Raw genomic sequence first — 25,458 nt, 5'->3', positions numbered from 1 at the left:
TGATGACTTGAAGGGATTACGCTACTAAATCACACTGTCTGAACAGAAATGACTTAATGTCTGAACACATTACCCACTACTGAAATACATACTCAACATTTAACAGCTGGGCAAACCACACAAGTAACAAAGCCTTTAAGATCAAAAACATTTCATACAGTTTACATACAAACCTACATGCTGTATTTGTCAATCTTTCACTTTAGGTATATAGAATAGTCGGATAACATTAATAAATGTATAGCTGTTTTTAATGTTTCAAAACAGCTGAGACACATTTTCCACCAGGGCATAGCTTACATTTTACTGTAATATTCTTATTTGCAAATGTAATACAAGTATTTTCATAGGGAAAAACAGCTTGTTCTGCTGGTTGAACTAATATGAACTAGCATGTGTTGACCAAATGAACTACAATACCCTCATTTTAATTTGAACAATACTTACGGTTTCCCTTCTCAGTTTACTATAGTAAGTGAAAACAAATGCAAAAAAAATGGTTGGTATGGAATGTTTTAGTTTACTTGAAAAGTGTAAACCAATCTTGGAAGTTCTAGTAGCTTTTAGGTCCATGTAGAATCATGCAAGTCGAGTTTTTCCAAGAAAAACTGTATTTTTATTGCTTTAACAGTATTTATTCTTTCCACTTCAATATGTCATGTTTAATTTAATGTTACTTGCAATTTTGGGGGAATAATTGTGAAATATCTCTCTCTCATCTATATATATATAGATATCAAACATATCGTACATTACACCTGCTGCACTTTCCCTTTCTTTCTTAATTTCCCTGAAACACATTTGTTTACAGAACCAGTTTATGAAATGACTAGTGTGTGAAACTAGGTTCCCATGTGATCAATATGACAACAAAGACTTTCAAGCAAAGAGGAAGAGAGAAAAAGACCCACCAGTAAACCATGAACTACAACAGACCAAAGCTTGAAAGTCTAAAGTAGACTAGTTACGAGGATGGTAGGATATGCGTACACTGCATGTAAACCCCAAAGCATACTTTGTTTTTTCACTCTTACTTTAGTGTACTTGCACACAGTCTAAGTATAAACTTTTTGCTAGCATGAAAGAATACATGCACACTATGAAGATTCTATTGTGTCCATTGTAACCTTTTTATCTCAAAGTTATGAGAGATAAAAAAAAAATAATTATATATATATATATATATGTTATGTAAAGATAATCAATGTGAGCATGAAATGTTTTTTACTGTATTCAGTAGTTTATTGTTGTTCTTGTTCTGTCTTCGAATATGAAATTACAGCATGGTTCAGTGTTTACACTGCGGAAAAACTAATTAGTACAAACAAAATTCAAAGCACTTGTGCAAGCTATACACCCATTCAATGTGTGGGTATTAAACTGTATGCAATAAAGAACACATGCACACTACGAAGACTCACTCTTGTCCAGTGTCTTCTTTTTTCCCCAAAAAGTTATGATAGATAGATAGATAGAGATCTTTCTATAGATAGATCTCTATCTATCTATCTATCTATCTATCTATCTATCTATCTATCTATCTATCGAGAGAGAGAGAGAGAGAAAGAGATATCTATCTATCTATCTATCTATCTATCTATCTATCTATCTATCTATCTATCTATATATAGAGAGAGAAAGAGATATCTATCTATCTATCTATCTATCTATCTATCTATCTATCTATCTATCTAGAGAAAGAGATATCTATCTATCTATCTATCTATCTATCTATCTATAGAAAGAGATATCTATCTATCTATCTATCTAGAGAAAGAGATATCTATCTATCTATCTATCTATCTATCTATCTATCTATCTATCTATCTATCTATCTATCTATCTATCTATCTATCTATCGAGAAAGATATCTATCTATCTATCTATCTATCTATCTATCTATCTATCTATCTATCTATCTATCTATCTATCTATCTATCTATCTATCTATCTATCTATCTATCTATCTATCTATCTATCTATCTAAGAAAGAGATATCTATCAATCTGTCTATCTATCAATCTGTCTATCAATCTATCTGTCTATCAATCTATCTATCTATCTATCTATCTATCTATCGATCTATCTATATAAACAAATGAAATCCCTTCACTTGTGTCAAGTGTTTTTTACTATATTATTCAGTAGTTTGTTGATGTTTTTGTTCTGTCTCCTACTGTCTTTTGAATAAGAAACAACAACCTGATTCATTGTTCACACTTTGCGGACAAGCCAATTAGTGCAAACAAAATACAAAAACACTAGTCCAAGCTGTATGATCATTGGATGTAGATGCATGGTTATTAAACTGTATGCATACATATTACACAGGAGCCTCAATTTGGCTTTCACATCAAACATAATTCAAAAAGTCTTTCAAAAAGAAATATGGCTTCAATAAATTTCCATCACCAGTCACTGTAACAAGCTATGTATTTAAAAAAAATAAATAAATAAAAAATAAAAATACTAGATTTTTAACTTAATATATTAAATGTATAACAAAAAATTAATAATCATACAAAATTTTGCTGTATATTTTACGATTACAACCAATTTTTATCATGTATGAAAAATAAAAACCATGAGGGACAGACAGAGCCTACATAAAATTTAGCTATTTCTGCGCACAATTTAAAAAAATGGGAGTAATTGCAACTAAAACTTAATATATGAAAGAAAAACAATACCTTTTTAATTTTTAGTCAATGTTTACATGGCAAATCCAATTAGATCTACTTATTTGGTAAACAAAGCAAGTCTCTCATGTAATATATCTACTAAAAGGCAGAAAATATTACTTTACAAACTGTATTGTAATTAAATCAACTGAACATTTACATATGAGTAAATAATATTACTGAAATTAATTTAAAAACTGAATAAATAGAAACTTACACACTTTTAACACTAAAGTAAAAAAAAAAATGACTCAATGATGGGCTAAAAATCTACAGATTAAGCCATACCTTAGCACTCACATAAAAAAGTAGAACACTGTTGTCAGAAGTACACTGTGGTAAAATGTACAGTATTACCTGTTTTAAGTGTGGATGGTGGCAGTTCCACAGGTGATCCAGTGGCGAGCAGGTCTCCGTGTTTTTCAGTAGCATGTCTGCGAGTTTTCCTGCGCTGACTCTTGAACCACTTGAACGCGCGCCTGAAGGATGCTGCCCGTCTGCCGCCCCGTTTGCCTCTGCCATGCTGACGCTCCTCACTGAACACCTGCAGCATATCCAGGGGAATCAGATCCCCTACAGACTCACGGCCCGAGGACATCCCAAAGCCTGACACACAAAAAAATTCAGTGAGCCCTCATTCTGCATTTCTGTCAGATTTGTAAATTACACCGATAATAAATCATGTGGTGCCACTTTATTTTAAGTGGCTCTAACTACTAGGTACTGACGTCAAATATTACATACAATGTATTGTGTTTATACAGTATTGCACAACACTAATAGTATTATTGAGGTGAGAGATTAGGTACATGTTGGGGTCAACAGTGTTATTATAAATGTGATTACAGAAATTAATGTAATTACATGCAGATCATTTATAAAATAGAGGTACAAACATGCACATAATAAGTGTACCAAATAATTATTATTCGCATATGTAATACAAGTATCTTTTATATGGAAAAACAGCTTGTTCTAAACACTAATTAATATGATTAACTTATTTACAACTGTATAGTAATAAGGCCACTTCAATTCAATTTGCACCAATCAACTGCTAATACATCATATATTTAAGATTCACTGGACTGTGAATTTCACTTTATAAGAAGAAGCAAAAGCCAAACACAATCAAAGACTAGCATTCCAGTCCTCTTCAATGGGTAATCTTTACATACATCACAGGTTGCTTGTGAAATCACGAAGTGCTAATCACTATAGGAAAAGCTGGTTGAAGTTGAAGAAAAACAAAACAGGATCTAGCATTACACAATCAACCATTCTCCTGGTCTGGCCTTGCTGGAAAAATCAACCTTAGAGAATAGAGTAATAGAGAATGCACTTCTGAGAAAATCACATGATACTCATTTTTCCATTGTAATATATGTAACCATACTAGGGCTGCACGATATTGGAAAGAATCATCCAAATCAATCTAATTATTTGCAAATAAAGCTATTCAAGCCATTGCAATATTTAGTATTTTGCGATATATATTGCAATGGCTTGAATAGCTTTATTTGCAAATAATTAGATTGATTTGGATGATTCATGCAGAGGAGTGAATCATGCATGAAATGTTAGAGATGAATGCAATAGAGCAAAAAATAAATAAATGAAATAAGCGCTATAAGGTTTTCAGGATGTAGTCAAATCATATTCAGGCACAGAAATCAAATATAAAGAAAAACACTGCAAAGAATTTAGTCTTTAATAGATATTTATTTTGTTGAACTATTTAAAAGTTATAAATGGTAAAATTTATTGTGCTTTAATTATTTAAAAACTCTCTTGGGGTTTAAAAAATGTGCAAATGATGCATGTTTACTTCATTATGGTTAAACTCTGCAGTAATGCATCAAACCTTATGTATTTTGAACTTCTATAATTATGTGGCTATATAATCTCAATCTAATACAGTGCTCAGCATATTTAAGTACACCCCTCATAAGGAAAAATCAAGACAAAATTTAGTTAAAAATAAAGCAATATTTAGCTTGAATTTAATTGAATTATCTTTCAATTTCCAAATATGTTTTGTGACCCAAATAATATTATTTAATAAATATATCTGTTTAATAAATCTGTTTTGTTTAAATGCACCAAAATACATTGAATATTTTTATTCATTTCTCAGTGAATTTATTCATTTTCAAAATGGGGTGTACTCAATTATACAGAGGTCTGTATATAATCTACAGAATCCCAACTCAACATTGCAGACCCTGCCATGTGACTATTGCAGATGTGCACATTGTGATATTGATATATTGAGCAGCCCTAAAATTTCACAAGTGCAATGCAGATTTTTAGAGACAGTTTTCAAAAAGCTAGATTTAGAAAGCTTAAGTTGTTATGAAATGTGGAGGATACTACTTGTTTTCTTGGATTGTGCGATGTACAGTACATCTAAATCAAAATGCATTATTAAAAAAAATTATAAAAAGCAAAAGAACCTGAGCAAGGGAGTTTAGTTTTAAAAACAAAAAGATAAGAAATTGAGTTCAATCAGAATAAATTACTAAGATCAGACAAACACCACCAGATAAACATCTGTTGTTTTCAACCATAACATGGAGCTATTTTTATGAAGTTATCTGATTTTAAAGATTGAGTTTAAACAAAACATGACTAGCAAAACAGCAATAAATGAACGAATCATTTATAATAACATCCAGCAAATAGATGAACATTTTTAATGCTTGAAGTAGCATGATAATATCATTACAGAATGTGCAGCATGCTGTATTTTGTTGCTGAGCTGATAATGATCTATAGGCCGATATCAATATGTCATTTAAAATACCATTCATCATTTATCAGTATGTTAGATCTGTGAAACAGCATCTCTCAGACAGGAAAACACACTACACTACTAATACAACTCAAACAAGCCACATCCCCTTGGGCAGGAATTATGTTAATTTAGGATATCATGAGGAGTACAGTCGAGGTGTCTGAGAGTGTTCAGAAACAGTGCTTACTGGTGTAGCTCCTTTTGGAATGGACTTTGATCTTTCACATACGAGTAATTCCATGCAAATGTCAGCCTTGCCAATGTTGCCATGAAAAAAAAAAAAAAAAGGTTTTCACCAAAATAGGAAACCCTTTGTAGGTTATTGTGTAGGCTTGTATTTCACAGTACTGTAAAAACAATCACAAATGTCTCTGATAAATCAAATTTAATTATTTGAAAACATTGACAAAAAGTCACACAAGAGGCAATTTAACACCCATAACGAAGCTTTTTCCTCATAAATGCAAAAATGTCAAATAAAATAAAATCAACCAAGTTTGTTCTATAGTGAGCCAACTCTTATCCTTTTGATTAGCATTGTTTATCTTGGGTTGTGCAGTTTAATTCACAGAATATCTTCAAAGTATGTTGTAAACTTGCTGACTTTTTGGTCACATCCATAACGCAGGTTTACTCTCCTTATTTAGAATATAAAACATGTTTACAGATTGATTTTTCTGATCCTATAACTCTGTAACTGGTAGTTTTGGGAAATATAAACAGATGTTTCAATATAATCTTAACATATACGTTCTTTGTGTATTTATTTTTAAAGATTTTACTGCAAATGGCACATTCATAACACTGGAATTGCTCATATTTTACATTGCTAAAAAGAAACCAAGTTAAATGTGTAAAAAAGAAAGACACTTTTCCCCCACTGTTCACCAGAACGGTTACCTTTGTCTCCTCAAAACATTACGAACCCAAAAGAGAAACCAGTTCTTGTTTTGAAGTGATCTAGAACGGCAGAACCGACAGTGATGGTCCAGATAGTTCCTAATGTTTGACCCTAATGATCTGCATCGCAGACAAAAAAAAAAATTTGCAAATGAGCTTCATTCCTTAACACAAAGTCATCAGCTCCACCCTTGCACACACAGATACTGATACACACCCTGACACAGCACACACACAGAGAAACACACACTCATGGTGTGTACAACATTTAAACAAGGCATTATATCTTGAATAAACACACCCAGCAGATGTATTTACTCAGGGAGGTCATTCTGCTCAATTAATAAGACACACAAACATCCACAAAGGACAGAACTTCGCATGAATACACAAGGCATAAAATAAACAGCCAGTTGAAAATGATGCTGTTTAACATAAACAAAGCCCTGTTGGGATGGAACAGCTAAATATTGAGGGATGCTGGAGAGAAAAGCAAAGCAAGTACACACTAACACAATGAGGAAACTGGAGCCGATTTCACATGTGTGAGCGAGAGGGAGAGCAACACATCCTCACGCGGCTGCAGAGCTCGGTTTGGCGGGTCAGTGGACCAATCAGACTGCAGCATTCTGACTCACTCAGTCACTATGGAAATGCACAAAAACAAACAGCAAAACCTGCAGCAGAGTTGATCCACTTTTCACCATAATCACGTCAGCTTGATCCAGGATCAGAGTTATAAACACTGACTCATTTTTTTCCTGGGAGCTGCAGATGATTCATTTGCATTTAGTTATATAATTTGAGTTATTTTAATAAACATGTTAGGGACTTATTTGCATGACATCACAGGTCTGTTTTGTTTGGATGTTCTACCTGCGGTTTAATCCTCAAATACACAAGCATGCGCGCAAACAATTACTGCACACACTCCCATGCTGAAACTCTCACTGTACTTTCTCAGAAAAATGCACAGCTCTTCCAACAGGCGTGTCTGCGTGTGTGTGTGTGTGTGTGTGTGTGTGTGTGTGTGTGTGTGTGTGTGTGTGTGTCATGTGATTCGACAGTTTTTAGGGTGGAATCAAACGTTGAGCTCCAAAGGATGTTTCTTTTTTGTGGTATTCCCCCAAATAACTGGCTACAGCTTTCTTTACTTTGCTTACTGGAATCATCATGCTCAACACCACACTTTATGCAGCAATAAACATTTCAAGTACTAGCATGCTCCTATGTTATTATTTCAGTCACATGACCTCATTAGCGCTTGTCATTGTCATCATTATGGATAGTTGTTTTGCAGGTTTAATCCAATTATGTGCAAAAACAACTGAGCTTTCTTCAATCAAATAAGTCGAGACAGAATATGATAAGATTACTGCTTGCCTTTTGTTCGTCACACTGGCAATGGAAAATTGAGTGTGCTGTATTATGGATGGAGAACTGCACTAGTGTTTCAGCAGTGCTATGTTGAAATATAGATAAATTCATATACTACAAACACTATTCAAACTTGTACAAATGGTCCTCAACAAAGTTTTAGTCACATTAGCCTTCACCAGATATAAACATTCAAACAAATGCTAATTCAAATACTTCATAATACAGCACTGCCAACTATTTATGATGTTACCAAACATAATGAGATATCATCCAGTATATCTAGACCAGAGGTGCTCAAAGTTTTTCGTTTAAAAAGCCAAAAACCAAATATCATTAGGTTCCGTGGGCTGAAGGTAAATATAACAAACTATCATACAGTAAAGTTGCCATTTCCTAATTTATTTCATAACGTTTAAAAAAAATATAATTACTTGAAATCCTATTAACTAATGCAGTATAACTTTTAGATTTATAACTTACTGCAATAAAAACATCAGAGTGAACAGTGGAGCTCAATGCTAAATACACTAGTCAAGCAGAATCTGCCTTTGCCTTTAGTTGCTCACCACAGCCTCTGCATTGTCCTCTATCCGTCAGGTGACAGTATGTACATTTAAACTAACTCTGATTAATTTACAATTTTTAGTTGAAACGTTTAATTTCAGTTAGCTTTTAACAATAAAACAAACAAACAAAAGATTACATTAGATTTGAAATTAACAATCTTGAAACATCTCTATCATTCTTCCTCTCTTCAGACGGGATGGCAGGCCAAACCAAAGGTTACAATGGGCCAACTTTGGCCCGTGGGCCCTTGTTTGGGCATCTCTGATCTAGACAAAACACACAAGCCTATCTTTTGCAATAAATAAATAACGCATTCTAATACTTAATAAAAACATATATACTAAAAGTTTGATGGATGACTCAGAATTGATGTTGGATGTGAATGAATCCTTTTAGGGAAATGTGTACATAAATTTGGTCTGATATTTACTATTCTAATTTACAAGGTAGCCAAGAGTTGTGTGACAAATTATAGCAGTTTAAAATTGCAGTTTAATAATGCTTATAACTTCACTTTATTTTTTTCTATACCAATTTTTTTGCATAGTGCAAATTCAAACCTTTACATATTGAAAGCTATACATATTATGCACTACCAATGAAAACATTTGGTTAGGTAAGACATTTATTATTTTATTTAATATTAAAGCAGGGCTTCTGCAGATTTCACCAAGTTAAATTCAAGACATTTTTAAGACCATTAGGTATAAAATTTTAGACTTATACAGGGCTAAATGCTAAAGATTTTTTTCAAATATCCCAGTTAGAAAAGATTTTCACTTGCCCCATCAAAAATGATGACAATTTAATACATTTAATAATACAACAAAAATAATAAAGAAAATCTAGGTCAGGTCTGTATCTTAATAAATGGAGAACTTTTAAGCAAATGTTACTGTAAGGAAAGTAATTAAATGCTATTTTTAAAAAGTTAAAAGTTTTATTGAGATTGGGATTGTTGGTGTTAATGGCCAGATTGGGTAGGTATACATGAATAAAAGAAAATTAAGACCTACGACACAACATTTCCGTAGATTTAAGACTTTTTAAGGCCTGAAATTTAGCTTTTGAGATTTAAGATAGTTTAAGACATTGTGGATATCACTGTAAAATAAAAAGGCCTATATTTAATAAAACTGGTAGTTGTAGTGGTGGAAAGAGTACTGAAAAATCATACTTAAGTACCATTACTTGCCTAAAAATGTAGTGAAAGTAGAGAAAAAGTAGCTGTTGTAAATATTACTCAAAGTATGACCTTTCAAAAGTACTACGCTGTATTATACTGTGAAAAGCTGATGCATTTACTTGTAATTTGTGGATGTGTGTAAACGTAACATTCTGTAGTGCATTTAGTAATTGCCCAGCAGGCACACAACATCATATGACACTAATATTAGGTTAGATTTAGGTCGTAACGTCAGGTCACCAAAATTTAACGTCTACCCAGCGTCTAAAGACTACATTATTTTGAGGTGCAATAACGACGTCAAATGACGTTGATATTTGATTGATTTTGGGTTGTGTTGGAAAGTGACCAAAATCCAACGTCGGGCCAACATTTTAAACCAACATCATATTGACGTCAAATACTGACATTTATTCATCAGGTATGGCAAACAAAATCTAACGTCAGATAGACATCATAGTGGTAACATCCACACAACATCAAGCTGTAACATCATTAGACGTTGAAATTTGGTTGATTTTAGGTTGGATGTTTTCTAATCCCCATAGATAAGAAAAAGAGTAGTGACTGCAGATCGAAGGAAAGTAGTGGAGTAAAAGTACCAATACTGCACTAAAAATGTGCTCAAGGGAAAGTAAAAATAGTACACATTTTTAAAACTGAGAAGTAAATTACAATTCCTGAGAAAAACTACTCAATTACAGTTATTTCAGTATTTGTAATTTGTGACTTTACACCACTGGTAGTTAATAAAACTGGAAATTAAATTGGCTTGCTGTTCTAGAAGGAAACTTGAACCCAAGTTAGAACTTCCCCTATAAATGGTACTAAAGTAGGTAAAAAAAAAATGTAAGAAATGGAGGAGGTAATGGGGAGGTCTATGGATGCCAGAGAATTTTGCAAAGACAGAAGTGACTGCCATTATATATTTTGCTTCCAATGATGACTAAAGGGCAGCACGGTGGCTCAGTGGTTAGCACTGTTGCCTCACAGTAAGAAGGTTGCTGGTTTGTTTCCCCCACAGTCCATTGGCCAAAATTGGCCATAGTGTACGACCGTGTGTGAATGCAAGTGTATGGGTGTTTCCCAGTACTGGGTTGCAGCTGGAAAGGCATCCGCTGCATGAAACATATGCTGGAATAGTTGGCGGTTCATTCCGCTGTGGTGACCCCTGATCAATAACAAACTAATGCAAAGGAAAATTAATGAATGATAACTGACGGGACTAAATGATAATAGGCTCATCCCAATTTTAATCATTTATTTTATCAACGCAGAAAACTGCTACTTTCTTTTCAGCATTTTCCTATGCTGATATAAAGAACAGATGGAATCTTTGTAACATTAATCAGACATGATCAGCATTCTTGCTCAATGTTAATTTCTTGCAAAACTAAATACTGTATATTATTATTACCACCCCGAACGTTTGAACAGTAATATGCATACCATGTTCACTAGTATGACAGTATTCCATTACAAACATAGTTGCACTCATTAACTAAGTGTGAGGTGTGTGCCAGACAGAGACACCTGGCTTAGCACACCTGCACACACTACAGCAGAGGATGTGTGCGTATGTGTGTGTGCTCATGTGGGTTACAGGAAACGGAGGTAAATCTGGAAGATAAAATGCCTGAGGGATATTAACTGTGGTCACACGAACACACATACAGAATTGTACTACGCTTACCTTATCTGCAGCTTCATTCTACTAGTGTTTCATGGCAGAGTGTTCACTATGTGAATGGTACAGACTGGCATTTATACCCACACGCATTGTGCACAGGGATTTTCCAGTCAAAAAGACATTAACTTATGAGCAACAAATCTTGTGTTGGTTACACACCAGACGTTATGTGTAGAACTATGTGAGCATCACAAGCGTGTGAGACAGGAACACTTTTATGTCTCGTAAGCAGACAATTCGAAAACTCTTTTTTTTTTTTTAGGCCTCAAACCCAAGGAATTCAGGGTTAGGGAGCTGAATTCCTCCTTAAGTGCTGCTGGGGAACGGTGAAGGAAAGTGCTGATAGCTGTCATACTAACTGCACATTATGTCCTTATGGGAGTGTCTGTCTTTCCTCAGAGCTACCATTACAGTGCATTAGCACAATATCACAGAGTGATACAAAACACGTGAATCCGAGAAGACCACCTGAGGTATGGTTTTATATCAGATATTCGTGTGACGTGAAATAAATCCAGTAGAGAGAAGTGTAATTTTTTTATCATGAGGAAACGCAATTTTACTTCCACACTTTAGTGATGTGTTTGCTGATGTTTGGATCAGATTTCAGTCTGATTTCATCCTCAAAAACACACACACTCTGACGTTTGGATGAGTTTTGTGCTATTGTTAAACTGTGTGCATGTGTGTGTGTTTTCTGGGGCTTTGCAGCAGCTTGTCGAGAGCAGGAGTAACATTCCTAAACGACTGATAATTGTATAATTCCTGTGGGTTCCTCCTGCAGCTCCACCTCTCCTTCCATCATTGTCTTCTTTCTCTCGTCCTGTTTTCCTTCAGTCCTTCTTCTATTTAATTGCTAATGTCTGGGTTTTAATGGAGCTTCTTGTGTCTCAAAACAAATAAGTGCCTTACTGCATTACATGAAACCAGGCAGAACTGCCTCACTGTATCATTATAAAATCAAGAACACTGAACAAAAATGATTCTTTGGGTTTACAAAATGTTTTTAAGGTGAGTGGTAGCAAACTATTTATATGGGCTGAATTTAAACAAATTAAATTTGGTAATATTCAACTTAATTTGTTAGTTTAAATTCAGCCTGTATAAATTGTTTGCAACCGCTTACCTAAATAGAAATTTGTAAATCTATTGAATCATTATTTACAGTGAACTAATAAATATAATTTCCATAAAACTCTTTTATATCATAAAAATAATAATAATAATAATAATAATAATAATAATAATAATAATAATAATAATAATAATAAATCTTTCATCTTATTTTCATTTGCTTTTCCAGTGCCGGGACTCCAGACTTCCATCTTCTCAGACACTTCCTCCCCCCTCGGGGATCCCAAGGCGTTCCCAGACCAGCCAAGAGACATAGTCCATCCAGCATGTCCTGGGTCTTCCCCGAGGCCTCCTCCCGGTGGGACATGCCTGGAACACCTCCCTAGGTAGCGGACTTCTCTCAATGTGGAGGAGCAGCGTGTGACAGAGCTCCTCACCCAATCTATAAGGGCTCTGCCACCCTGCGAAAGAAACTCATATTGGCCGATAGTATCCAAGATCTTGTCCTTTCAGTCATGACCCAAAGCTCATGACCATGGGTGAGCGTAGGAACGTAAATTGACCAGTAAATCGAGAGCTTTGCCTTTTGGCTCTGCTCCTTCTTTACCACAATGTACCAGTACATCAACTGCATTACTGCTGCCGCTACTCTAATCCACCTGTCAATCTCACGTTCCATCCCTCCCTCATTCGTCAACAAAACCCCAAGATACTTGAACCCCTTCACCTGGGGTAAGGACTTTCCTCCAACCCGGAGATGGCAAACCAAGTTTTTCCAGTGGAGCACCATGGCCTCAGACTTGGAGGTGCTGATTCTCATCTCAGCAACGTCACACTCGGCAGCAAACCACCCCAGTGCATCTTCATAAAATCAATTCTTGATTTTTTCATCTCTATGAAATTTTTTTTTCATCTCACGCTGTATAAAATCACAATCAGAAACCTTTATTTTCACTGTATAATAAAATGGAATGGCAAAAGCTGCAACTCTTTTGTAGAAAATTAAGAACTGTTAATTTTTTTCAGAGTCATAAAATCATGACACTAATTTTCATACAATCAAGAAATACCTCATTGCATAATCTGCATGAAGCCAGTAAGTATTGCTGTATAAAGCACAGGGGAACAGATTTGGTTGACCATTTATTAACAAGGCCACTTAATAATCTCTGGGTAGACTAGATGGTAAACAAAAAGTCACTTCTAGTAATCAGTTTATTGAATGCAGACAAATTACAGTCTAACATTAGGACTTAGGCGTTGCGCCCAAAGCTCATTGATGCACAAGTGCAATGAAGGCCATCCCATCTTACATAAGACTGAGGCACAAGTCACACAACACATCACACTCTTCTGTGTATGCGACTGTCACTGTGCAGCTGTAAACCAATCAGAGTTGACACTGTCCATCAATAATGCCTACAAGAGTGCCAGACCCGAACTTATACAGGTTTACTAGTCCTAATAGTCCTGTTTTCATATTGTACATCAGAAATAATTAAATTAATTGCACCCCTCTGTTCAATGCTCTCCTGAGAAATCCTGGGCCTGGCCATTCATCTGGACATAAATTTGACACTGTTGACTAGGGCTGTGTAAAACAGATATTCAATACAATATTTTTTGGGGCAAAAGAGAGTGTCGCTACAACTTCTCAAAGTGACAGGCTATGTTTTACTTTTGCATAGAACAAATCCTCTGTATAGTTTCATCAACCTGAGAACATCAAGAACATTCAGAACAAAAAAAACAACAACTTTAAACTGAGTAGAATTACTGCTTTGCTGTCTTACTGTTATTTTTATTATTATTTTTTTTAACACTGCTTCGTCATATTTCAGCATCCATACTAAAATTAGTACAGTTCTGTCCAGAAAACCAGCAGGCCCAGAGTGCTCATTTTCAGAGGCATATTAACATCATTGTCAAATGGGTTAAAATGTCTTTCAGAGGTTGTGCTAATGACAGACACCAAAGATACCTTTGTATTAAACCACTAATTTACCATTACAAAATGTATTTTGTGATATATTGTGCAGCCCTTTTGCAGACTAAGAAGTACATCACTCATAACAATGATATTACCTGATGCAAATGGAATTTTTAAAAGGGATAAAGCATCCTGCACACACACTGCACACATTGATCAGAAACACTCAAAAAAGGTTTTTGCTGCTTGTTCAAACTACTTATTTAAAATTAGCTGAATCAACACAATTCTTGTTTTTTTTTGGGACAGCCTAATTGTTTTTAAGTTCAATCCACTTAAATTAATAAAAACAATGAAGTTAATTAAGTGAAGTTTATTTCTAAACTAATTTCAAGAGGATCACATACTTATGATTGACCACAGCTGGTCCTGCATTTTGCTTCTAACTCACTATAAATAATCAGAGTTTCTTAAACCCAATTATCTTTGTCATGAAGAATCCCTCCTTCCACCCTTACTCCTCCTCCCTTTTCCACGCCAAACACGCTTTAAGCTATGGTCACACTAGGCTTTGTGTGTGCGAAATTCTGTTGTACGGCGCTGTGAAAAGGGGCGGGATTAAACATTTTAAAAAAGCGAGCGATTGCTCCATGTATTAAATCTCTGTCCAGAGAGGTCCTGTTTTGATCCTCGATTGGTCTCACGCAATCAAGTGATGCGATTTTGCAGGTCAGAGTTCACCAAGCTTGAACTTTGCACCGTAGCAACCTGCGAAACTTAACGCATGACCCTGCGTTTCCGGTCTGACGCATTCGCTTGTGTATGAATGGAAGTCTATGGGAGGAAAAGCCCAGCGTTAATCAATCATCAGCTACTTGTGAACTTTTGAAATCGATTTGTGTTGAGTAGGGTTGCACGTTTTACCGGTACTTCGGTAGCACCGTGATCCTATGGCTCTTAAATACCGGCGGTGCCTCTGTAGTTTATAAACGATAGTATCATCATTAATGGTTCTACAATAGTTAAATGTTGCATGTGAAAAAAATCACTAAATGCTCACACATTTGTGCTGGCAAATAATTAGTAGACCACTTTATTTTGATTTAATTTTAACAGTCTGCATTAAGGCTAGCAAACTATAGAATTTGTGCCTTTTGTGTTGCAGGTTTTCTGATGCTTCAAACACTCCTCTGAACCAGTTCATTTTCGTTTCTGTGAATATGATTTAGCTACCACTACCGTGCCACAATCTCTTAAATAGAACAACTCACTAAAGTGACATTTGAAATTACTTTGGATTCTTAAGACAACAGATGAGAAAAACTAAACATAGCAACAGGAAACAATAAAAACAATTTTTTTACTTCATATTTGGTTAAAAAAAATCTCTTGTAATGAATTTCATTTGGTATAATTTCTATCTTAATGTATATTTGTTGGTAAGTTATCTACAAAATAAATGAAAAAAACAATTAACATTTGAGGTGAAGTGAGGCGTGTCAAAAGGCTCTATTTTTCTGTGGCCCAAACAAAAACTGTTCAACAAAAGTGAAATATTCATAATGTCGAATAATGTCTTATTGTTAAATGCATGACCAAAAATATAAGAATATTTTAAATTCATTTCACATGACAAAAAGCATCTGCTTTAAGAACCGAAACCCTGCGTCTGTCCCCAAGGCGCTTAATTTAAACAGAGAGTCTATATGTTGGAGTCATTGTGTCAGATTAAACGCTTAAAACATGTTCATATATTAGAGAAAGCAACACCACAGTTAAGTATTATAACATATAAAATATAGTATTTGTGACAACTTGCTTTATTTCGTAGAATTGAGTAATGAATTTATACAGCACTGCAATACTACTTGGTATCCTGATACTTCAGCTGGTATAGTATCTGGGCCTAAATTTATGCTATCGTGTCAACCCTAGTGTTGAGACAATGAAGTTTTGAGTGGAACCCAATTTTTTATCATTTTTTTCTAAACAGTAAATGGGTTGAAGGACATGATGAAGTTGAAGGTGTTGTCCTGACCTCCAAATTCTCCACATTTCATTCCGAATGAGCATCTGTGGGATGAGCTGGACCAACAGGTTTGATCCACACTAGCTCCACCACACAACTTACAGGACTTGAAGGATCAGCTCCAAAATATTTGTGCAAGAAACCACAGGACAGTCATTGGCTGGCACATGGAGAACCAAAAGCATATTATGCAGGTGCTTGTAATATTTAGGCTCAGGGTTGTATCATCTTCAAACAATGCAGAACTGCCCTCCCTGTATAATGCTAATGCAATCCAAAACACTTTTACTTTCATCATGTCTCACTTAACACGTCTCGTACACTAATTAGATGTGTTTCACACTCAATTAGTTCTGCAGGTATCGGGGCTAATCATATAATGATTAATTGTCAGATCAGCTCGTTTCATCAAGAGTTTAAATTGAAACTACTCAAGCTCTGAAGGAATTTTATCATCCAGCAACACAAATATCATTGAGATTTAATCTGCCAGCCATTGATAAAGCTATCAGACTGATCAATCAGTGCTCCCCTTCAGGGTCTGTTGTGCCAGCTGATGGGTTACTACCCTGAAGCCAAACCAGCCAATTGTCAGACGATTTGCGTGCCAAGGAAAACCAGTTTTCATTTTCCCTGAATAAAGCAACATTTGCTAGCGTGGGAAAACCATCATCAACAACACCATTTCAAACAGATCCCACTCTCAATTTGCCATTAAAAAGGTGCTGGAAGTTATTTCCCATGTTTGCTAAATTCAACCACAGATGTTCAAAAACTTGTGTCAAAACCACAAATTACTGCTTCCTCAGCTCTGCATAAAAACACATTTATTCTGTTTTTGGAATATTTTATTTCCTATTAAAACAAAGATGAGCTCTTATAAATGTCTCACCCAAAAGTCTCACCCTTTTTAATTTTTTTAACTATGCACACAGGGCCCTATGGATTTCCACTAAGAGACACAGAATTAGGGCTGCACAATTTAGAAAAATTGGACATTGCGATATTTAATTTTTTTTGCCATATATATGAACAATGTCAGCAGATGGCTATAATAACTACTTTAAAATCATTAATTTAGTTTGACTGGGATATTTTTGCAGCGCAGTGAATCAAACAAATTGCAAGCATACATAAAGGTTTGATGGACAAAAACAAAGATAAAAGTCTAACAAGAAGTGCTTTACTGTTATCTGGAGAGTTAAACAGTAGTCAGATATTCAGGTACAGTAATTAATCAAATAACACCGTACAGTCTTCATTGCTGATAAACTATAATCCCAGCTCAACATTGCAGATCCTGCGATGTGACTACTGTGAATGCACACTTTGCAATATTGATGCCGAAACAATTTATATTGCGCTACCATACACAGAATCCAGTAATAAAAATGACTGGTTGTATAACTGGTAGCGATGACTGGTATCAATGGGCTACATGCACAGCTACTGTTTTTTAGCCAATGATAAGTTTCCGGTGAAAGCTTTGTGATTATTTTTAATTTCATGAGGTTCCTTTTACAGCACTGATGTTGTAATTTAATTCATATTAATCGGTTAAATAGACTTAAGCATCCATTTCATTGGTAAAGCTAAAAAAGAAAAAAAGAGAGAGACGAAAGACCGTTTAAACACAAGCGCCGTCATTAGCGGCAGGGTAGTGCAGAAATTCCATTGAAAATACTGGTGTAAAATTAATTTCCATATTTTAAAGACATGGCGTGGAAAAATATAATTTAATGCAGTGCTTCTTGTTTGGTCTGATACCCACATATCTCAGCCAGGCAGGGAAGATCTTTGTTTTTTAAAGAAATCAGATCTTAGAAACTGCGATTTTGAATGGGATGACAATAACCGGAAGCCCTGGTGCTGGGGGAGTGATATTAAAAGTCTGTGTGCATATACCCCATTAATGCTGCATTTAATGCATTTAGGATGAGTAAATCAGTACACCTAATCAAATCATTATACAGACTATTTTCGGTCAACATTAAACCACAAGAAACTACTTAAATATGAAGTCTTCATGCATACTGACATGTCTGTTTTGCTAGCTCTTGATGCCTATTTGAGGACAAAATATAAACTTTACTTCCTAGAGCTGATCTAAAAGTCACTATTCTACTGTTTTCTCTAAATATAACCTGTTCTGCTTAATTATAGTTTTGTTTTCTGTTTTTTATTCCTAACAAATAGTTGTGAAGTTTCAATCATTTCAAGAATTAAATATGCTCTTTGATTACTAAAGTGTATTGTTATTATTTATTATTATAGTATTATTATTATTAATAATAATAAAAAGGACAAATAAAATGAAATATGGGGGAAAAAAAAATTCACATGACCCTAATATTGCTGCTTACATTTTAAGTCTGCCTGTTCGTGGATTATAACACGCATACTGACATGTGTGTTTTGATAGTGGTTTTGTTAGCTTCTGATGCCTATATTACCCTAACTTGCCGACTTAACCTAATTAACCTAGTTAAGCCTTTGAATGTCACTTTAAGCTGTATAGAAGTGTCTTGAAAAATATCTAGTAAAATATTATTTACTGTTATCAAGGCAAAGATAAAATAAAACAGTTATTAGAAATGAGTTATTAAAACTATTATTTAGAAATGTGCAGGGAAAAAAAATCTCTTCGTTAAACAGAAATGGGTCAGAGGGGCTAATAATTCTGATTGCAACTGTAAAATAAATATGCTCTTTGATTACTAAAGTGTATTATTACTATTTATTATTATTATTATTATTATTATTATTATTATTATTATTATTATTATTATTATTATTAATAATAATAAAACTCAAAAAGAACAAATAAAATGAAATTTGGCAAAAAAATAAAACTGAATTCTCATGACCCTATTTTTGCAGCTTACATTTTTCTATACTGTGCGTCAAACATCATTGTAGTGTTTGCACGTTATTTCCTATTAAAACAGGACTTTGGAGTGAGACACATTGAACCAAAAATCTGTGAAGCAAAAAACAAATCCAAAAAATAATAAAACAAATTCTCAACCATGCTTAAAAAAAAAAATACAAAACATTTTAATGAATTAATCTGCCAAGCTTTATAATCAAAGCATGAACACAAGCATAAAAATCCAAACGAACAGATACAATGCCTTTCTTAATATGACGAGGTCTGTTCTGCCAATCACAATAAGTAAATATTTTTATCTTCACCCCATTTCCATGTCAGTGTAGCGCTGCAATTCATCAACACACATTTCACAAACAACTGGTCCCCATGACAACAGGCTATGACCTCACCACGTGGCTGTTGAAGAACGAGCATGTGAAACACGTCAAAAACACTGTGAGCGATGGATTCAGATCATGCAAAAGCAAATTAACCATAAATAAAACCAAAGGGACGCTCTATTAGATCAGTCAGTAACTTTATTTCCTACAGTTGGCCAGTGGAAAACACACATACACACACACACACACACACACACACACACACCTCCCGTTTCAGCACACACTTGCGCAACTGATCTGGAATCTCTACAGAAACAAGCCTCAGCAGGGCAGCCTGACGGGTACAGAGACACACCCAAGACCAACAATACCTACAATCACCTTTCTCTCTCTCTCTCCCTCTTTCTCAAGTCACTCATGATCAACAGCACACAAGCTAAGAGAACTAGCGCAGGAGTCCCTCATTCTCGCTCCACCTCTCCAAACCCCTCTGCTTCAGGTTAATGTGCAAACCTGCTAAAGGTGAAGCACCTCTAAGCTACATGTGTGTGTAAAGGACACTCACACACTGCTGAAACATGCACAACTGATACTGATTTCTTTTTTCCCCCCTTCACTGGGATTTAACAATTTTTTGTAATTCTATAGGTCAGTGCCAGATAAGAAATGTCTGAGATGTAAAGTTGTCTTCACATTTCCATGTCTCATTTTCTGAAAATGTTCAATAAAAACTGCATTTTCAAGAATTGCTTAAAATGTCATGTGATGTAACCTAGGGGTTTTTACATGTTTAGATTCCACAGATAAACAAATATTAGCATCCGTTTATGAGGCACCCCATTGTACAATTTTAAGATTATTGTAAGAAAAGAAGAAAAAAAAAAAAAGCCATTTATACTGTGAAGAAAAACTAGAAATAGGTCTAAAATATTATTGGAATATGTAGTTACTACCGAGAAACAATATTACATTTGTTCTGATTATTCAGATCATTTTAAAATAATTGCATTTATGTTTGTTGTAATCGATATTATATTTATTGTAACAAATTCACTGGACAATTTAAATATTCATGTACTATATAATTTAAATATTACATATACTATAATTTAAATATTGCATATACTATACTGTATAATTTAAATTACATATACATTTTGGATTATTTTATAGTTTTAAGATTTACTCAATTTGTATTTATTTGCTTGTTTCTTTTACACTAGTGTGTTTTTTATTATTATTATTTTTAGAATTATTTTTAATCTTAAAAATAATTGATTGCTTATTTTGATCTTAGTATTACTTTATTTAATTATGGTTTCCCTTTCTATTATTCAGTTTATTGTCATTTTCTTACATTACTAATTATATGTTTTCTTCTTTTATAATACAACTACTTTTTGACAATTCCTGCTTTGACTGATAATTAAATACAATTAAAATGTTTTTCTTGATCTGACCTTAGCCAACGATCAGTTGATATATCGGTTTATGATAAAAGTACCAAAATTAATACATATTATGAAAAATCTAAAAATCTGAAAAATAAAAGGTTTCAGATTCTCATTTAACACGTTGTTTTTCTTTTTTTTTTCTTTACAATAAAATCTAAATCAAGTGTAGTAGTGCAACAGGATTATGTTTGTTTGATTTTTTTGTAAACCAGTGCCTTTATATGAATTTCATTTTTTAAAACAGTCAAAATATGATCAACCATTTGGTAGAGCAGGCAGTTTAAGGATTAGATAGATAGATAGATAGATAGATAGATAGATAGATAGATAGATAGATAGATAGATAGATAGATAGATAGATAGATGCCAAATTTAATTGAATTTTTATTTGACAGATTTTAGACAAACTGTAAAAAAAAATTCTAGTACCCCATATATTTTTAAATAAAACAGTCAAGGATATAAACACAATAAAGCCCTGGGCTTGTTTCCATTGTGGTCCTCGCTGTTAAAAAACAAATTATACAGATTACAAGTACAGATTAATGCATAAAACAAACGGTCCCTCCACATTTTAAAACAGGAACAACATTATTCACAACACAATAACATTAAAAAAAAACTCATCCACCATGCAAACTAACTACATCCTCCTCAAACAACCATCCTGCTCAGTAAATGAAAACATGCAATCAAGTGAAAGACACTTACTGAAACCAAGACCACACAGAGACGGACAAACTTTAATGATTAAACCCACTGAACAAACACTAGAGGCTAGAGCTGAGTGAATAAAGTGTTCCAACTTTACCTAACTTTACTTCATACACAATTCACGCGTTGTAATGTCATATTCATCAAACAGAGCAGTTTTTTTGCTTTTACCTGTATAGTCCGGATCCCCCAGTTTCCTCTCGTCCAGCGCTGTAAAATCCTTTAGATCGGACGGACCATGTGAGTCTGGTCTGGAAAGTTCAGGTGAGGCATTTCCACAAAACTGTTTTCGGACACAGTCGTCCCTCACAGAGTAGTGAGTCTGGAACAGTGCTTGCAGACTGGGCTTCTTCAGGTCCTCCTCTCAGCATTAATTCTCAAGAGGCTCCAGGTGAGAATTAAAGGGAGTTTCCAAACACTTTCAGCTGCTCGGCTGCTCAGTGGCGCCTCCCCGCGGCCGCGCCACGAACACATCCTGTAGACGTCATTACGTAACACGCTGATTAAAGGGCGTGAAGCTGATTTATATGCCATTTATGACTTACAGGATGTAGTGCTATGGTGATGCTTAGTCATTTCAGGACATAATTTTAAATAAATAAAATTGATGCACAATAAAAAAAACAGTAATAAATAAAATGCAAAAATATATTATAATAACAAAAAATAAATGTAAATATTAAAGAGCACCTATGATGAAAATCAACTTTTGTAAGCTGTTTGGACAGAACTGTGTAGGTATAGTGTGTCCACTGTCATTTTGTAGTGATATAAACCCAACAAGTCTCTTTTTAAAAATTTCCTAATGTTAAAATCCCAGTGATTTTGAGCCCATCGCACCGTGACGTAGGAGTGCGGTTTTCCCCGCCCACCGAATTGATTGACAGGCGTCATGTTTCTATAATAACATGTACACACTTGTCCACAGAACATTTTTTTGCAAATAAACTGGGATTAAAATACTGGTTACAACTCTCTGGGATTTTTATGAGTTTTATAAGTTTAAAAAGTTTTTAAAACAGAGCCTGTGTGTAATAAAGACAGTAAAACCGCTATGTAATTCTTAACCGATATAATAACCACGGCCGCATGGTGTCAGTAAAAGCAGGGCTCAATTTGTGCCAGAACAAGAAATCTGATCCTCTGAAATCCGAGATCCGGAGACTCTGAGATCCGGCACTTTCACTTTCGTTAGCGACATCTTCCCCCTTTTCACTTTCGTCCGGGACACCCGCACAACCCCCCAACAACCGCACCTCCCCTGCTCTTCACTTTTTTCTGTGAAACACCAACAACCCCTTCCCCCCATCCAGCATCGTCCGCGACCCCCTCTCCCTCCTCTGGTAAAATGCCAGATCTGTTACAGCTATCTGTTCCGGGACCTCGCAATTTACAAGTTAAGCACTGAGTGAAAGCTAATATGTATGTGTGTGTGAACTGCAAACGGCATTTGTGTGAGACTCATCATTTCAGAAAGGCTTGAATAAATTCCACCACAAATGCATCAAATAAACGTACCTGGTATTTTTGACTAATGAGCTGTATTTTAGCTTCATCTGTGTCTGTCTCTATCACTGACGACTGTTTATCTGACATAACGCATGATGAGAAGCAGACACGCATATGGGAACGGTGGGTGAGCAGAAGCAGCTCATTTGATTTAAAGCCACAGGCTACAAAAACAGCTACACTGTACTCAGACACAAAAATGGGCATATTCTGGAGGCTATAATAAATAATCTGATGGGTATTTTGAGCTGAAACTGTACAGTCACATTCTGAAGACACCAAAGGATTGTCTTACATCTTGTAATAGGGTAAAATAGGTACCCTATAATTTAATTAAACATCTATTAATTAAAGTTTCACATAGAGCTACAGTAGCTACAACACATGGTGTCACTGAAATATTTTTCAGATTTCTTGTGCAGGAAAATGGAGCACAGGCCTACACAAAACAAAATGAACAAATATACAAAACATAATGAGGGTTACATTCCAACAATTCAAGTTTAGTTTGTATTTATTACACCATAAAAGGGTCAGATGCAACAAAACATGTCAAAGCATTTCCTAAAATATGTATGAGAATTTACACAAATGAAAGTAAAACTGATTATGAATTGAAAGTGATAAGGGTTTAATGTTAATAAAATAAAATAAATGAAAATAAAATAATGAATTAATTAAAGTAAAATAAATTAAATAAAACGAAAATAAGTTAAAATAAAATAACAAATTAAATAAATTAATATAAATTTAAATAAAATAATAAATTTAAAAATCTAAATAAATTAAAATTAAATAATAAATTAAATAAATTAAAATAAATTAAAATAAAATAACAAATTAAATTAATTAAAATAAAATAATAAATTTAAACAAAATAATAAATTAAAATAAAATAATCAATTAAATAAATTAAAATAAAATAACAAATTAAATAAATTAAATAAATTAAAATAAAATAATAAATCAAAATAAATTAAAATAAAATAATAAATTAAATAAATTAAAATAAAATCAAGTGAAAAAATGAAGCGAAATGCAATAAATAAATAAATAAATAAATGGAGGGTTATTAGGTTATTAGCCTCTATACATTGACAACAATAAAAAACAAAACAAATGGCTATGCGTCTCCTCAGACTAAAAACAAATGAGGCACTTTGGAGAAATATAAATTAAGAAATATAAAATATGGAGAAATAAATAAATTAATTGTATATTTTACTAGGTAGTAATTATAAATAATTTCAGAAACGAAGAATGTTTACGTTGTATTTCATTAAATGTGTTATTTAAGCATAACTAACACATGCAGGTGATGAAATCTGAGGTCTGTTAAGAAATGCACAAATCTATTTGTTTGACGTTGAACTGAATAGACATTTTTAAATTAGTGTTATTATAAATTAGAGCCGAAACACCTTTGACAGAAGCTTTGATGCAATCATGAACTACACCAAAAACAACACACAATGAGGGACCTGAAAAGACTATATATGATACTTCTTTTAAGTGTCTCAGTATTTTTCATTGTAGTTTTCAGTTTCAGCCAATCAGCCATCGGCATTACCTCAACATCATACATCAGAAAACATGTCGTCATTCGTTCCCGCCACATTCAGGGAGCTGCAAGTATAAACTCAATCCAACCAGGATGAACATCATGATCTTGTGGAATCCGCTGTGAGTCAAATTTCCTGGCTTGTGAAACGTTCAGCTGTTTTGAGACATATTTTTTGGGGGGTAGGAATGTAGATGCTGAAATTTACTTGGTCATTCTTGAATCATCACTTTCTTAGTTACAAGCAGATCTAGCTGTTATTTCTCAGTCTGGTTTTCAGACTTCTGTTGCATTTTAGGTTAAGTTTTTACTATTCGTACCTCGATAAACACAATCTTAGCACTGTCGCCTCACAGCAAGAAGATCGCTGGTTCGATTCCCAGCTGGGTCAGTTGGCATTTCTGTGTGGAGTTTGCATGTTATCCCCGTGTTGGTGTGGGTTTCCAGGCAAATGTGACAGGATACATGTTAATATCCACTGCTGTATGGATATCCGTTTTGTTAATGTACAAAATGATCCTGATTTAACGTCCACAAACTTGACGCATCTTCTTTTATAATTGTACTGACATGTGGCTGTGGTTATAGACAGTAAAATCGATGTAATTCATTACAAATATGCACAGTTTTAAAAACGTTTCAAACTTGTAAAACTCATTCTTGATCACATTTGATGATGATTGATGATCACAGAGAGCTGAACAGACCTTTTAATCCCATTTGCTGTGCTTTGTCCTGTCTTGTTGATATGATTTTACACGTTACTATGGAGG

The 25,458-nt window shown here is 34.2% G+C and overlaps 1 protein-coding gene across 1 annotated transcript in view; it reads right to left on the bottom strand.

The window, feature by feature from the left end:
• The window catches only part of si:dkey-157l19.2 (uncharacterized protein KIAA1522 homolog), a 44,833-nt gene extending 22,837 nt beyond the window's left edge, over window positions 1-21,996 (bottom strand). The window contains exons 1-2 of the mRNA XM_056470460.1: window positions 21,787-21,996; window positions 3,039-3,287 (exon numbers count right to left, since the gene is read on the bottom strand). Coding sequence (XP_056326435.1) covers window positions 3,039-3,279 — 241 coding nt within the window. The 5' untranslated portion in view covers window positions 3,280-3,287; window positions 21,787-21,996. The remainder of the gene's footprint in view (window positions 1-3,038; window positions 3,288-21,786) is intronic.
• Between the last annotated feature and the right edge of the window lie 3,462 nt (window positions 21,997-25,458).

This window comes from Danio aesculapii, chromosome 13 (genome assembly GCF_903798145.1).
Source record: "Danio aesculapii chromosome 13, fDanAes4.1, whole genome shotgun sequence".
NCBI classification, from domain to species: domain Eukaryota; kingdom Metazoa; phylum Chordata; class Actinopteri; order Cypriniformes; family Danionidae; genus Danio; species Danio aesculapii.
This window is presented reverse-complemented; position numbering and strand designations above follow the sequence as displayed.